A 15,899-nucleotide genomic window follows, 5' to 3' on the forward strand; every position below is an offset into this window, starting at 1 on the left:
CATCGCAGCACTGTTTACAATAGCCAGGACATGGAAGCAACCTAGATGTCCATCAGCAGATGAATGGATAAGGAAGCTGTGGTACATATACACAATGGAATATTACTCAGCCATTAAAAAAAATACATTTGAACCGGTTCTACTGAGATGGATGAAACTGGAGCCCATTATACAGAGTGAAGTAAGCCAGAAAGAAAAACAACAATACAGTATACTAATGCATATATATGGAATCTGAAAGATGGTAACGATAACCCTATATGCGGGACAGAATGAGAGACACAGATGCATGGAACAATTTTATGGACTCTGAGGGAGAAGGTGAGGGTGGGTCGTTCTGGGAGAATGGCATTGAGACATGTGTATTGTCATATGTGAAACAGAGCACCATTCCATGTTCGATGCATGTGACAAGGGCTCGGGGCCGGGGCAGTGGGATGATCCAGAGGGATGGGAGGGGGAGGGAGGTGGGTGGGGGGTTCGGGAAGGGGAACACATGTAAACCCATGGCTGATTCTTGTCAATGTATGGCAAAAACTATTACAATATTGTAAAGTAATTAGCCCCCAAGTAAAATAAATAAATTTATAAAAAAAAAAAAAAAAAAAAAAAAAAAAAAAAAAAAAAAATTTTCTGTGAATGGGTAGATTATGTTGTTCAGTCACTAAGTTGTGTTCAACTCTCGGAGACCCGATGGACTACAGCACGCCAGGCCTCCCTGTCCTTCACTATTTCCCAGAGTTTTCTCAAACTCATGTCCACTGTGTCAATGATGCCATCCAACCATCTCACCCTCTGTCATCCCCTTCTCCTCCTGCCCTCAATCTTTCCCAGCATCAGGGTCTTTTCCAATGAGCCAGCACTTCACATCAGTGGCCAAAGTATTGGATCTTCAACTTTAGCATCAGTCCTTCCAATGAATGGGTAAATGGGGATGACTTCATTTTATTTTTTAATTTTTTGACCACCCTGTGTGCCATACAGGATCTTAGTTCCCCAACCAGGGATTGAACCTGTGCCCCCTGCATTGGGAACACACAGTCTTAACCCCTGGACTTCCAGGGAAGTCCTGGGATTACTTTAAATAGGGTGCTTCTGAGTTTCAGGAAGGGGGGGTAAGACCCTCAGGATCTCTGAGTCTTGCTGCAGTGAGATGCTGACCAAATGCATGCCCTCATCTCAGTAGGTATTGTTCGAGGGACAACGATGTGCCAGGAACTTCCTGCCATGGGCAAATGTGTTTGGGAAATCAGTGGCAAGGACCAAGCAGTTCCTCATCAGAGCTCCTCTCAACAGCAGCAGGGCTGGCACCTATCCCAGGAGGCCTGGCCCTGCCCAGGACCTGATGCTCCACCACCATGTGGGGTCTGGGAAGGGTCCTGCTGCCACAAACCCAGCATCTGGTTTGTAGGGGTGGCCCTCTGCATTTACCCGCTGCCCTGGGATCCTTTCATAGATTAAGCAGCGCCACTGCTTGAGGCAGCCTTGCTTTGCTTCTGCAGGGAACCGGAGCCACATCTGGACCTCAGCCTGCCTCTAGGGCCCCCTTTGGCAGGGCTGGCCCCTACTCCCTGCACACCCTCCAAGACTATTGGGGTCATACTGTGAATGGTGAGCAGTGAGAGGCTTCACTGGGAACCATGTGGACACTGCCCCGAACTGCACGGGGCCGGTTATGGCTTTGAATTCAGTTCCCCCCAGATTTGTATGTCAATGTCCTAACCTTAGACTGTGAACTTATTTGGTAATAGGGTCCTTGTAGAGGTGATTAGTTGAGTTAGGATGAGGTCATACTGGAGTAAGGTGGTCCCTCAATCCAATATGATTAGTGTCCATACAAAAGGGGAGAATTTGGACAGACACGCAGAGGAAGAGCACCATGCGAAGACGAAGGCAGAGAGGAGGTGAGGCATCTACAAGCTAGAGAGCACCAATGATGACCAGAAACCCCCCAGACGCTGGAGAAAAGGCATGAAACAGACTCTGCCTCACACCCTCCAAGGAGCCAACCCTGCTGACATCTTGATCTTGGATTTCTAGCCTTCAGAAGTGTGAGACAATAAATTATGTTTTGTTTAAGCCACTTAGTTTGTGGAACTCTGCAGTTGCTGAAAACTAACACAGGTCCCTGGCTTTGCAGACCTCCAGACTGGGCAGTGCTTCATTAGAGCTTGGGTGACGAACAGTGACATCACAGACAGACCAGGGTTAGAGGTGCACGCTAGAGCCAGGGATTCTATCTAATATTGATAGAAGATGCACTGGGTTTCCGGTCAGGTCAGAATGACCCCGAACAGCTCAGGCTGTTCTATTCTGAGTAGCAGCCCTCCCAGTTCCATGGGACTCGCACAGCTGACCACAGACATTGTCTGGAGTCACTGGGGTCAGGAACAGGACATCAGAAAGTTGTTTCATCGCCAAAGAACTGGCCTCAAGCCTGCCCATGTGACCACACTCCAGAGGCTGGCTCCCCGCTGGCAGACCCATGAGGAAAATGCCATAATGATAAAGAGGTGGAGGAGCTTTGAGGGAGACAGACGGGCCATGGAATCTGTCACTGGAACTTGCTATACCCTCACTATCTGCAGGGTTCCCACCATCATACTTTCCTCTGTTAAAAAGAAGAGTATTTTCAGCAAACCTGTAAAGAGGGAAATTTGATTGACAACATCAGGAAAGGGATAGGTCAAATATTGATGCCTGGACTTAGTTCCTTGATACACAGTCCCCATGGGCAGGGTATAAATTCAGATAGGGTTCTCATTCAGCTGACCCTGGATGCTCCAAGGGGACAGAGTAGACACTGATCAAACAGTTTTCCTTCACTTTGCCTTTTCTCTGCATCACCAAGCATCCTGCTTATTTATCTGATGTGATGCTCCTTGACCTGCGGGAGATTGGCATTCTGCACTACCCAGCTCTCTACCCTACTGTCAACAGCTGCTAGAGCCTGCTTCTCTGGTTGGGGTGATGACCCTCACTGCACTGGAAAACAAAGGCATACAAGCCTGGAATCCACATCTGACTCCTGACTCCTCTGAGCCCTGCCTGGGCATGGCCAGCTGGGTAGTCATACTCATGAATGCATTCCCATCCTTTCACCTGCCACATCTGACACATGCACGCAACACTCCACTAAAGGCAGGTTGTATCCTAAACATCAAACAAGAAGAGAAATCCTTATGCTAAGAAGAAGTAGACAGCTCTTTCGCTTTAGTTCTTTAAAGCTCACATTAATCTCACAGATCAGCAACGGAACCTGGAGAAACGTGGTATGGTGTGCTATCTATGTGGACGGTGGGTCCTGAAATTGCCAAGAACATATACTTTTAATATTCTCTCTCAGGGCTTCCCTGGTGGCTCAGTGGTAAAGAATCTGCCTGCCAATGGAGGAGACATGGGTTCAATCCCTGATCCAGAAAGATCCCGCATGCTGTGGAGCAACAAAATCCGTGCGTCACAACTATGGAGCCTATGCTCTGGAGCCGGGGAACTGCAACTATTGAGACCGTGCACAGACCCAGCTCATGCTCTGCAACAAGAGAGGCCACTGTATTGAGAGGTCTGCGCACTGCAACTAGAGAGTAGCCCCCACTCACTACCCCTAGAGAAAAGCCCGTGTAGCAGTGAAGACCCAGCACAGCCAAAAATAAATAACCAAATAATATTCTCTCTCAAAGCTCCCAGAGATACTTTTTGCCTATCTGATCACATGTTCTCAATTCCCAGTTCATATCGTACAACTCAACAAACTCCCTTTTAGGAGGGCTTTATGTCTCAGGGGTTGTCCTTAGAACCCCACAACCCCCGCAGGGGACGGCACTGCCAACAGCCTCTCCCGTGTCCAGGGGTGAGAAGCTAGCAGGGCACCATGGAGCTTACTATCACAGGGAAGGTTTCTCTGTACGTTTCCTGCCCGCTCCTGGGGCTTGCTGCAGATACTGAGCTGTCCGGCCCCGAGACCAGAGCTCTAGTGCTAGCCCATGGATAAGGGTCTTCGTTCTAGATGATCTGTTTTCTTCCGAGGAAAACTCTGCTGAGGCCCATAATTCGTGCCCCTTTTGTTTGCAGGCTATCAATTCTCCTTGCCTCACAAGCAGTATTTTATCTCTTTCTGTCCAGAAGCCTGAGCTCCCGAGAGAAAACACATTAGGGACATGCCGACCTCTCCTGACTTCTGCGAGAGCAGAGTGAGTTCTTATCACAGTGAGCCCTGATTGCTTGTCTTTTTCCCCCTGCATCTTCCCTCTGCTGTCTACAAACTGATGCGCCTTTCTTCAAAGCTATGAAACTAATGGGTGATAGGTCTGGGTGCATATTCTGTCACATAACCATTAAATATTCCTCTCTCCCCCTGTGTTTTCCGCTATGTGTGCTTGCGTGTATGTATTCACATATGTAGATACATACTTGAGCCATTGTCTTTGTCTATAGTTTATGTCTATCATTACGTACCTACTTATAGCTTTTCATTGCTGTGGAAGTAACCTATGAAACCATATATGCTGTCAATAAATGCAGGGAATAGAATGAGTTGCCCAGTTTTGGTGTGTTTATACAGGGAGGAGAGCTGTTAAAAATATCAGCTCTATAACAAAAAAGATAAACCTGATTTCTAACCATTCAACCTTGTAATAGGTTAAATGATAACAAACCATTCATTGATTTTTTTTTAAGGAGTAATAAACAGAAACATGTACCAACTGAAACAGCCAGGCAATTCAATAATAATTAGGGAAACAGAAAGCAATGAGCCTGAACAATGCCGCCGCAGTTTTGGGGGTAAGTATTGAAAATGCCAACTACACAACAATGCAGTGTTTGTTTTCTCATTATAGAAGGCACTAACACTAATCACTTCATTTTTGAAAGCTATGTGGCAACTGAATAAAATACAAAACCAGAAGATTGGTCTAATTGATATGTAAAAAAATACCCACATAAACATAGACTCAAATACAATGAAAATATATAGTGGAAGAATATTTGAGTAAATTTATATTTACCACTGATTAATGTACCAGTCTGCACATCCATCCATCCATCAACTAAACAAATATGTTTTGAGCTCGTCCTATGCTTTAGGCACTGTGTTATTAATATATATACGTATATAATAATACCTAAATGCAAATGACTCCAGTGAAAATAACAATCCTTTCTTGTTATTTTTAGTCACTGTTGCCTAAAATTTTCCTGTGTTGCTACAGAGAGAAGTACTTCAATAGCTGAAGACAGACAGCGCATGCCAACATACCTTTTGTAGCCAGGCGGACACAATTGATTTTGGTCTCCTGTGAATAACAAAAGTGAGATTCCAGTTAATTTGCTGTGGGTTTGGTATTTTAATATATACAAAAATATATGTATACATATTTGCATATATAGGCTTGCATTTGTATTTTTAATTATAATTAATATTTTTCGCTTCCATGTTTTTCCTCCAGGGTAATCACCTTTTAATTCTATTTCTTCATTTATTTTCACACTAGTGTTACTTCCACTTCCTGGCTCTCATCACCTTATCAGCTTCTTCCCCAGACAGAATCACTTCATAAGTACTGCCCAGCACAGAACAATAACCATAACACTAAGTGAGTACACTGTGGCATGTGTGTGCTTCACTCAGTTACATGGGTTAGTAGGTGGTATCAAGGGCATCTTTGAGAAGCTTAATGGGATTGCTGGGTCATATGGTTCTATTTTTAGCTTTTTAAGGAACCTCCATACTGTCCTCCATGGTGGCTATATCAATTTACATTCCCACAAACAGTGCAAAAGGGTTCCCTTTTCTGTAACTCTCTTTAGCATTTATTATTTGTAGACTTTTTGGTGATGGCCATTCTGACCAGTGTGAGGTAATACCTCACTGCAGTTTTCATCTGCAGAATACAATGCTTGTCTTGCTAATGCCCACATGTAAAGAACCACTGCATCTTGAAGGCACTGTATTAGTCAGGATTAGTTTAGTTTAGTTGCTCAGTCTGTCCCACTCTTTGCGACCCCATGGACTATAGCCCGTCAGGCTCCTTTGTCCATGGAATTCTCCAGGCAAGAATACTGGAGTGGATTGCCATTCCTTTCTTCAGGGAATCTTCCTGACCCAGGGATTGAACCCGCATCTCCTGTGTCTCCTGCACTGCAGGTGGATTCTTTGCCATCTGAGGCAACAGAGAAGCCTTAGTCAGGGGTATGCAGAAGTAATAAAACCCATGAAATCAATGGGCTAAAAACAGCAAAGGTTTATTTTCCACTCAAACAACATGTCCAGTATAGGAGTATGGTGGGTCTGAGGGGGAGCTGATGGTGGTAGCTGGAGGATACTGTCATCATCGTAGCCACTCCAAGACCAAGGCTGCTACCTCCATTTTAATATAATGCTTCAGTGTTCACTGAGGCTGAAGAAAGGGATGATGATGAGTTAAATAAGAACTGGCAACTAAAGGCTTGGCATTAGAAGTAACGCTTTTACTTTGACTCAGGTTCCATCAACTAGAGAGAGTCAAAGGGCCATGCCTGACTTCAGTCTGACACAGGAATTGCAGTGCTCCAGGAACCAAGAAGAGAAGCGATGACGATGTCCACAGCAGAGTCTATTTCATCCATACACACCTCTGAATGCTAGGAACTGTCACTCCTGTCAACCTCAGTATGATTCCCTAGTGGTCTTGATTCTGTTCTGTAGCCCACAGAAAGTCTGCTTTTGCTTGTGTAGGAAAGATGTCTGGATACGGAAAGACCATTCTCAAGTTCATTAACATTCTTTTTCAACAATTCCTTACATGATAAAAGTTCAAGTCCTTTGAACTAAATTAATGCACATCCCAGGACATCCTCCAGTTTGTCCCTCTTAATGAGAAGGGACTAGAACATGAAGCGGTCTGTGTGTAGTCTTGTCAATATATGATCACCTAGATTATCACTACTTTCAATTTTTTCTTACTTAAACTGGGCTTCTAATAACATAGCCAACATTTCACATTTTCATTGATCACAATGAATATGTCAGCAACTCTTTCCCACCAAAAAAAAAAAAAATGCCTGCTTCTACATATATATGTGGTCCTATTATGAAACTTAAGTACAGAGTCAAACTTGGAACTGTCGAAGATTATCACCTTTGATTGGATGACTAGAGCCTATTACCATATTATCTTCACTATCTGCAAGTTTGCGGACATGATTTTTCAACTTTATCCAGATCAATAATATAAGTAGTAACCTAGAAAATGCCAATAACAGACTCAGTGGCATGTGCTAGAATCCCTCTTCCAGGTTGGCATTCATCTGTTCATCAGAATCTCTGGTTGGTTATGCAACAGTGACTCACTGCCTCAGTTGCTTAAGAACTCAGACTCTACTGCTGTATTTTTCCAAAAACATAGCTTGAGAACAGGGTCAAAATCACTTCAGATACTGATGCTCTGTCTACTGCATTTCCCCAATCAGTTCAAGAACTATCTTAAAGAAAGAAGGTTGGGTTGACATGACTTGTTCTTTGGAACAAGTGTTTCCTTTTCTTTTTTTTTCTGTGCTGAAAGTGTTCCTTTTTAAAATAAATAATTGTTTTATTTAAAAAAATGGAAGATGCAGAAATGTTAAAAGAACATGACATATTATGATTCAAATACATGAAACATTCATTTGAAGTGTGCTTATATTTCAAGAAAAACTTTTTCTTTAAAAAACATATCCAGGAGACAGAAGGAAGAGAGAAAGAAGTAGAACTCTCTAAATGAGATGGGATGAACTGGGAGAGTAGCACTGATATATGTACACTACCACGTGTAAAATAGCTAGCTAGCAGGAAGCTGCTGTATAATAGCACAGGGAACTTAGCTCGGTGTTCTGTGATAACCTAAATGGGTGGGAATACGAGGGAGGCAATGTACACATACATATAGCTGATTCACTTTGTTGTACAGCAGAAACTAATACAACTCTGCAAAGCAATTGTAGTCCAATAATAAAATTTAAAAATAAAATGCCAAAAAAGCTCAAGTCACAAATGAGTTAAAACTTAAAAATGATGATAAAAGTGAGCAAACTAATTTTTTTGTTTGTTTGTTTTCATGTCTGGAGATAGAACAAAGTTCGTCAACTCCTGTTGGCTTCCATGTCTGTTCTTTGGTTTAAACAAAGGTCAATGAAGTGGACACTGAGATGGCTGAAGAAGAAAGCATGACATTCAGAGAACTGATAAATTGTGCTGGATGTGAAGTGCCAAGAGATAAGAAAGATCTCCAACTTTATACTAATACAAAGAAAAAAAAAAGATTTTGCAAGTACTATATCAGGAAACTTGCCAATTTTGTGCAAGATTGTTAAATATAGCAATGGGCAATATGGTGAGGCCTTCACTGATGGGGGTAATTTGTAAATATGTGTCTAGACTTTAAAGAGAGTCAACCTAATCTCTTTATATCTAAGAATCTAGTCTCATGGAATAACCTTAAATGCAGAAGAAGCTTTATATTCAAAGTCATTGCTTCCAGTATTCTTTATAAAAGTGAAAATGAAGAGGAACATACCTCCCTAACTCTATAGTCTTGGTAAAGAAAGTGGAGGTCTCTCTACACAGTGGAGTTTTATAAGGCTGATAATGAAAATGACTGAGACCTATGTAATAACATGCAGTAATACACATTAAGAAAATAATGAATAAAGCACAGTTTTTATTTAACATGCCAATCTAAGCATTTAAAAAGTAAGTCCTAAAGGAAATACACTAAATCTTAAAAATGGTTGCACAGTGAAGTTGAAGTATAACATATTGATACATGCAGACAAATACACTAATTTTAAATGCAGTTTGCCAAATCTTTCACAAAGTGAACACACATTTATAACCAGTATCCAGATCAAAACACCCAACATTACCAGCACCTCAGAAAAACCCTTCACGCTCCTTCTGGGTCACTTCCTCCCCACAAAGGTGAAGGCTAATGTGTCTTTTGTGGGACTCGATGGACATGAGTTTGAGTAAACTCTGGGAGGTGGTGATGGACAGGGAAGCCTGGTGTGCTGCAGTCCATGGGGTCACAAAGAGTTGGACACGACTGAGTAACTGAACTGAACTCATTTAAAAATGTGTCACAGTAAAGGGAATATTGGGTAGCCACAATGGTTTATTCTACTGCCTTCTTCTTCACTGGACCATTTGCAGAACTTTCTGATTCTCCTTAGACTCATCTTCACTGCCAAAGCTGCATGCATGAAAGTGAGCCATTTCCTAACACTACGTCCTCCACCTGAATCTATTAAACTGTTTTCTATCATCTAGAGCACTTGTCTGATTATGTTTAACTCTCCTCGGCTCTCACAAACATGACGCTGACATATCTGTTTTCTCCCAAGTTCCTGAAATCTTTAATTCCATAAATAATTTGTCTTGGTTGGTTAGAATCAGGTACAGAATAACAAAGTCCTGAGTCACTCCCTTGACCTTCTGGGTGATTGAACTGTTAGCAAGCAAGTCAGGAACACGCTGGAAATTCTGCATCTGATCACACAGGAAGTCTGGCCTGTGGACATTTACCCAATCAGTTCTATAAAAAGGAAATGAGTACTTTCCTTGTGTCAGATTATATAAGGCTTTGGAAAAAGAAAAAGCATTTGGTGTATTCTCTGTACCATCTCCACAGTACAAGACAATTTCATGTTCCCATTATTTTAGCCTCACTCACATTCCGCTTCCTACTCTAGACTTGCAAATCTGCACACAGGAATATATCACCTTGGGGTAGAATATACTGTCCTAACTGTTGGGCTTCTGTTGAGACCTGCTTCTACTCAAGGATCTACCAGTGCTGGGACTTTTCTAGCAGTTCAGTGGTTAAGACTCCACACTTCCAATGCAGGGGGCTCAGGTTCAATCCCTGGTCAGGAACTGAGATACCACACGTCGCATGGCAGAGCCAAAAAGCCAAAAAAAAAAAAAAAAAAAATCTGCTAGTGCTGTGCAATACAGCAGCTCATTACCCCTCTCTGCGGCTCAATTTTCCCACTAATCAAATGACAGAGGGAGGGATGGGGAAGGCCACTTTGGTAGAGTAGGTGGGATATTCCAAGGTTGCTTCCAGTTCTCAAATGTTGAGTCTGGTTTTAGCTACTGGCAGTCCCTGTTCTTTCAGTACATCGTCATATTGACATATCATATTACCTACCTCACAACAAACAGGTTTTTTTTTTTTTTTAATCAAAATGCCTCATTCCTATACCTACTTACCTACTTATAACCTCCATTTAGAGACTAGTCCACGTCTGACTCATTCAACCATCCACTTATCCATCCATCCTCCAATTACTTACTGAAATTATAGGCTATCTAATTGAAGGACTTATAGGAACTGCTGTCTATTATCCAGGAGGACTTAGGTTACATTGTACTCCCAACCTGGTCAAGAAGCCCCTGTACCTGGAAATACATAAAATTCTCACTGTATCATCAGACGGCCCTACTTAATAAGGTGAGGATTTAGCCCTGATCTCATCATTTTCAAAGACTTTTCCCAGTTGCCCTAACTCATATTTTTGCCTTCTCTAAGACTAAGCTGTCTCAGCTAATATGATGAGATTTAGCCCTAACCCCAGAGTCTTTCTACAGTTTTCACATCTTCTTAGGCTTGTGCCTTCATTTTTCTCTAAGACTGGGACCCCCACTTAACTCCTCATTCATTTGGTCAGTCAGTCAACAAGTATGCATTGATATGATCATCACTGAAAATGTTCATCATTACTGAATGATCACTATGTGCCAGGCACTGTGCTGCATACACAGGGCTGAGCAGAGCAGACATGGTCCCCGTCCTCACGAAGCATGCGAACATTATCTTTCTAATACTTGCAGCAAACATCAGATAACTATTCTCATGAGTCAACACCTGATTACAAGTTGCAATAAACACTATTAAGAGAAGTGTTGGGTGCTATATATGTGTCCAGAAAATGACAAAGGATGTGGGTGGGAATGAGAGAGGGCTTACCACCTTGAGCAAGAACTATTTAACCTAATATCTGGAAAATAAGTATCACGGAAAGGTGTCCCAGACTCAGGGACAGACGTGCAAAGGCCTGGGAGTGGGAAAACACGAGGTGCAGTCAAAGACATAAAGAAGTCTGGGGTGTTCACATCATCATGAAGTACTCAGAGAATGAGATCAGATGAAGCTAGAGGCATAAGCTTGGTAGAGCCTTTTAGACTGTAGGGTTTTGGTCTATATTTTAAGAACAACAGAAGCTATCAAAGATTAACAAGCAAGAATAAAATTTTCAGACTTTTATTTTTTTAAAATGCAGAGGCTGCTGTAGAGAGAACAAACTTACATTGCAAGAGAAGCTAGTTGTTGGGGAGAGGGTGGTGGTGACATCTAACTGAGAGATGCTAGTACCTTAAACCAGGAGATTGGCTGCAAAGATCCTGCCTGCCTCTCACCTTTGGAAAGCATTTTTTTGGCTCTGCTTGACCCCAGAGTCCTTCACCACCTCCCCCCTCCCTCCATGCTTCTGGGGCTGATACACACTGTGTTCGCAGTCTAGGCTCTCTGCAGCCCAGTTTCCCATGATGCTCTTCCAGTGCCCTGATCCCTAAGCTGTCGCTGGCCTTGACGTGGCTCATTCACTTAGCATGGCACTCCCTGGAAGCATCAGTAAGGAAAAAAACAGAAAAGAGGAAGGCTCTCTTTCCCTAAGGTACGTGTTTTGAATATCGTGTTTTTCATTCTTATAACAAGTCTGTGAGATGGATAGCACAATGCCCCACTTTTCTTTTCTTGTGAAACAAGATTAAATAAAATTTCCCGGGGTTACTCAGATAGTAAGCCAAGCAAAATACCCTTTAAGCAAATGGCCTTCTTTTCTGAGGTATCTGTTGGCAAATATGTCTTTGCCATGAGGTCAGGGGCCCTGCTTTCTTGGCTTGTCCACAGGCAGACAGTGGTGATAGAGCAGTCATATTTTGAAAAACAGGCCAAGCAATTTGTATGAAGAAATTCTGTTTTGACCTGAAACAGGACCCTGAGAAATCAGAAAGCCAGTGATGGAAAAGGAAAGCAGAGATCTGCCTCTGGAAACTGAGCAGCCCAGAACCATCAGAACTAGGTCACCTGGCAGGCCCATCCTCTGGAGGAAAATGAGTGAGGGATGCCTTTTAAGGCATGAAAGGGACAGACTACCCTTTGAGATATAACTTCTTAATAAACAATGTATGCTGCAATCTGCAAACCTGCAGTCACCAGCAAGAGGCAAAGTAAAGCTGCAGGATGAAGGAGACTTGGCTATTGGTGGCATGTTCTTCTCACTGATAGGTGTTCATCACCAACCTTATCAGATTTTCCTGGAAGGCAATAGGCCCTGCTTCAGGCAATAGCTGTAGCCCTGACCCCAACTCTAGGGAATGAAACTCCCAAGTCATTTATTGCATTTTATAAATGCAAGCCATTTATTCAGAAAAGTCACTGTTAGACTCAAGCTCTGAAAGTATTTTGTGTTCTCTCTCTAGATGCAGACTCAATTGGCTTAACTCACTAGTGCTCTGGAACTTCCCTCAGTCTGACTGCTCTCATCAAGGCCAACATAGGCTTTCACATGGTCAGCTCTAAAAGTCACTTCTCCAACCGCATCATCCTTAATGTCTCATCAATATCAGTTGCAACTGATGACTTTCTCTTTGACTCTTTCTCCTCTTGTCTTTAAAATCACTCTACTCTCAGCCTTCTCTCTTACCTCACTGTCTGCTCCTAATCCTTTTTTTTAAACTTAAATTTGATTTTATTTGGTCAGACATTTATCATCTGCTTGATCTCCAAATATTGGTGTGTTTCTCATTTTATATCCTTCTTCATCTGTATCCCAATTTTCTCAATAAAAGGTTACATTTAGTTACAAGGCATTAAGTATTAAATCCTTAGGATGCTCAAATGTCTAACAATGGTATTCCAGAGATTCAGGCTCATATATCCACAGACTTATAATAAACTTACAAATCTCCGAAAGAGAACTCTGTTACTCCCTTCCCTTCTATGCCAGGCCTTATATATCTACCAGTTTCCCCCATTTCAGTAAAGGTAACCATTATCTAGCCAGTTGATTAAGTAAAAAACCTAGGAGTCATCTTTGATTCTTCTAGTTTCATAATTTCCCACAAGGAATCCACAGTCAATTCCCGCTGACTCTTAATAGTTGAAGAAAATGGTAACCATCTAAAATCAAATCTCCCCACGTATCTTTCAAAAAACAACACAGGAAAACAAGAAAAAAAAATAAAGCTATACATAATTCACAACCTCGAGATCATTAAAAAACATAGAACCCTCAAAACTTCATAGTCCCCGTTAGTAGAAAAATAAGCACTGCAGGTGAATGAAGTATTTCTAAGGCTCTCATCACAAGCTCTTGTGGAGAGCCAAGGCTGTGAGGATAAACAACATGAAAGAGAAAAAAGGTAAGCTGGTGGAGGTCATAAGGTTTTACAAAACAATCTTCAGAAAGACCAAGTTCCTATGTGTGACATTGCTGAAAGAGAACCCTGCTAGAATAAGGAAATGACTACATGAAAACAACTTGAAAGCCATACATAATTCAAGGTGGTGATCTTCCATAGGTATCACTTATGGGGGAAAATAGGGTAAAAAGAAAGGAGAAGTGTCTCTGGGAGACTGGATAATGAAGGAAAGAGGCAAAAGGGGGAATTTTTAAGACTCTGTAATCAAGAGAGAACAACAACAGTGACAACAAATCAGAGAGCACACAACCTGTCATTTCTCATGATACAAAAAACTCGGTCATCCATTAAAAAAACACACATCACTATCTTATCAGAATACATAATCCTTTTTTAAATTTAAATTTTATTTTATTTGGCCAGACATTTATCATCTGCTTGACCTCCAAATATTGGCGTGGTCTCATTTTATATCTCTTTTCATCTGTATCCCAATTTTCTCAATAAAAGATTACATTTAGTTACAAGGCTTTAAGTCTTAAATCCTTATGACACTCAAATTTCTGTTTCTAACAGTGGTATTCCAGAGATTCAGACTCACATATCCACCTACTACTGTGTTTTTGAATCTCAAATTTACAAAATGAATAAGCGAAAGGAACCAAATAAACCGATTATATAAGACGAAAACAAAATAAAAATCAAAACATCCCAAGTGATAAAAATCCACCTCCTTTCCCCAAATTAAAAATCAGAAGAAAACTGTAACACAATACACCATACTGAATTAAATCTTCTCAAACAACTTTGAATTAGAAATGTAAATATTAACAACTGAAATCCATAAAGAATTAGGAAAAAAAAAAGAGAGTTAACTGAACTCAGAGGGGAAAAGAAAACAAAACTGAAAGCACTCAGAAATGAAGATCAAATGACAAGATATTCAAGGGAGGTTTTTAATACGGGGCATCAGAGAAAGAGAAGGACAACCAAGGGAATGGAAATGAAATCGAGAATAAAGTAACAAGGGTCCATGAAGAAGGGCTGAAAGAGAAGAGAAAGAAGATCTGACATATGTATACTCGAAATCCCTGAGAAGGCAGGTTAAGTAATTAAATAAGCAAAAATCTATAACAAAAATCTGAGGAAAACGTATGAAGAGATGACCTGAGACTACACCCTGAAAGGACTCAAAGACCTGAAAGATCTATTCCAAGATCCTAGAAAAACTACTGAACTTTAAAAGAAAAAAAAAGTTTCAAAAGCTTCAGGCAAAAAGGATCAAATAATTTATAAGGGCAACAGAATTAGGGTATCATGAGCTGTCTCCAAAGCAACATACAGGACAAAAAATAAGGAGCACCATTTTCAAGAAACTCAAAGAAATTATGAACCAAGGATTTTATAGCTAGCCAAGTATTTTTCGATTATCAAAGCTATGGAAAAATAACTCCCAATATTCAATCACTCAGATTCCTGTACTTGCGAATCTTCCTTGAGAAGTATAACAGAAGATAAGCTTCATTCAACAAAGAGATGACTGAGAAAGTTTTGGCAAAACGTTTGATGGTAAGCGTTTAATATACTTAGTTGTGAATCTCAGACTAAAAGAAGGTAGGGGCATGGCTGAAAGCAGAATATGTAAACGTATATTTGCTTGAAAATAATGCAGTAAAAATGAGAGAGAGAAGAGACAGGGTAAGAGAAGAAAGATGAGAGTGGAGTATGTTCACTGACTGCTGTATGGGCAATAGATGAAAGTCAATGCACACCATCAAAAACTGACAAAGCCGTGATGTCTGCAAGATGGCAGAACAGGTCTGCATGCTCATCCTCCCAAGGAAACATCATTTTGACAACCATCCCTGGATGAGAGTGCCTTTGTGGGAACTTGGAAGTCCAGAAGAGAGGACCCAGCCCCCCAGGGGAGCAAAAAGTCTGATAACAGAAGCACTAAACAGTCATACTTTACCTTTCTCCCCAAGTGGCTCAGCTTAGTGCCATGAGAGACCCCACAGGGAAAACGAGAGGATCATGAGTGATCCACTCCCCCAGCCATGCAACATGCTGCCCAAGAGGCCCATTTCTATCATCTCAACCTGAAAACTGAGGGGATCAGCACGGATGAGTAGTATGGGGCAGCTAGGACCTGGGAAAAGATAATGTAGTATATACAGATGATAAGGCTATCAATGCCCTTAAAATGTAGCAGAACCTGTTATTTGTAACAACATGGATGAACCCGGAGGACACTAGACTGAGTGAAACAAGACAAACACAGAAGAACAAATACTGTATGATTTTACTTCTATGTGGAATTGGGGAAAGTTGAACATATAAAAGCAGAGAGTGGTGGCTGCAGTGGCCAGAGAGTAGAGGAAATGGGGAGATGCTGAACCAAGAGTTAACAGGATGCAGAAGTCTTAGAGGTTTGTATATTACTTGCTTCATACTTGGA

The 15,899-nt window shown here is 41.5% G+C and overlaps 1 protein-coding gene across 7 annotated transcripts in view; it reads right to left on the reverse strand.

Annotated features, from left to right (window-relative positions):
* Nucleotides 1-15,899, reverse strand: part of PTPRT (protein tyrosine phosphatase receptor type T) — a 1,099,906-nt gene that overhangs the window by 205,203 nt on the left and 878,804 nt on the right. For all 7 annotated transcript variants that reach the window (XM_081556965.1, XM_081556964.1, XM_081556963.1 and 4 more), the window contains one exon: nt 5,258-5,294. In XM_081556965.1, coding sequence (XP_081413091.1) covers nt 5,258-5,294 — 37 coding nt within the window. The remainder of the gene's footprint in view (nt 1-5,257; nt 5,295-15,899) is intronic.

This window comes from Giraffa tippelskirchi, chromosome 13 (genome assembly GCF_054371585.1).
Source record: "Giraffa tippelskirchi isolate mGirTip1 chromosome 13, T2T-mGirTip1v1.2.pri, whole genome shotgun sequence".
Taxonomy (NCBI): domain Eukaryota; kingdom Metazoa; phylum Chordata; class Mammalia; order Artiodactyla; family Giraffidae; genus Giraffa; species Giraffa tippelskirchi.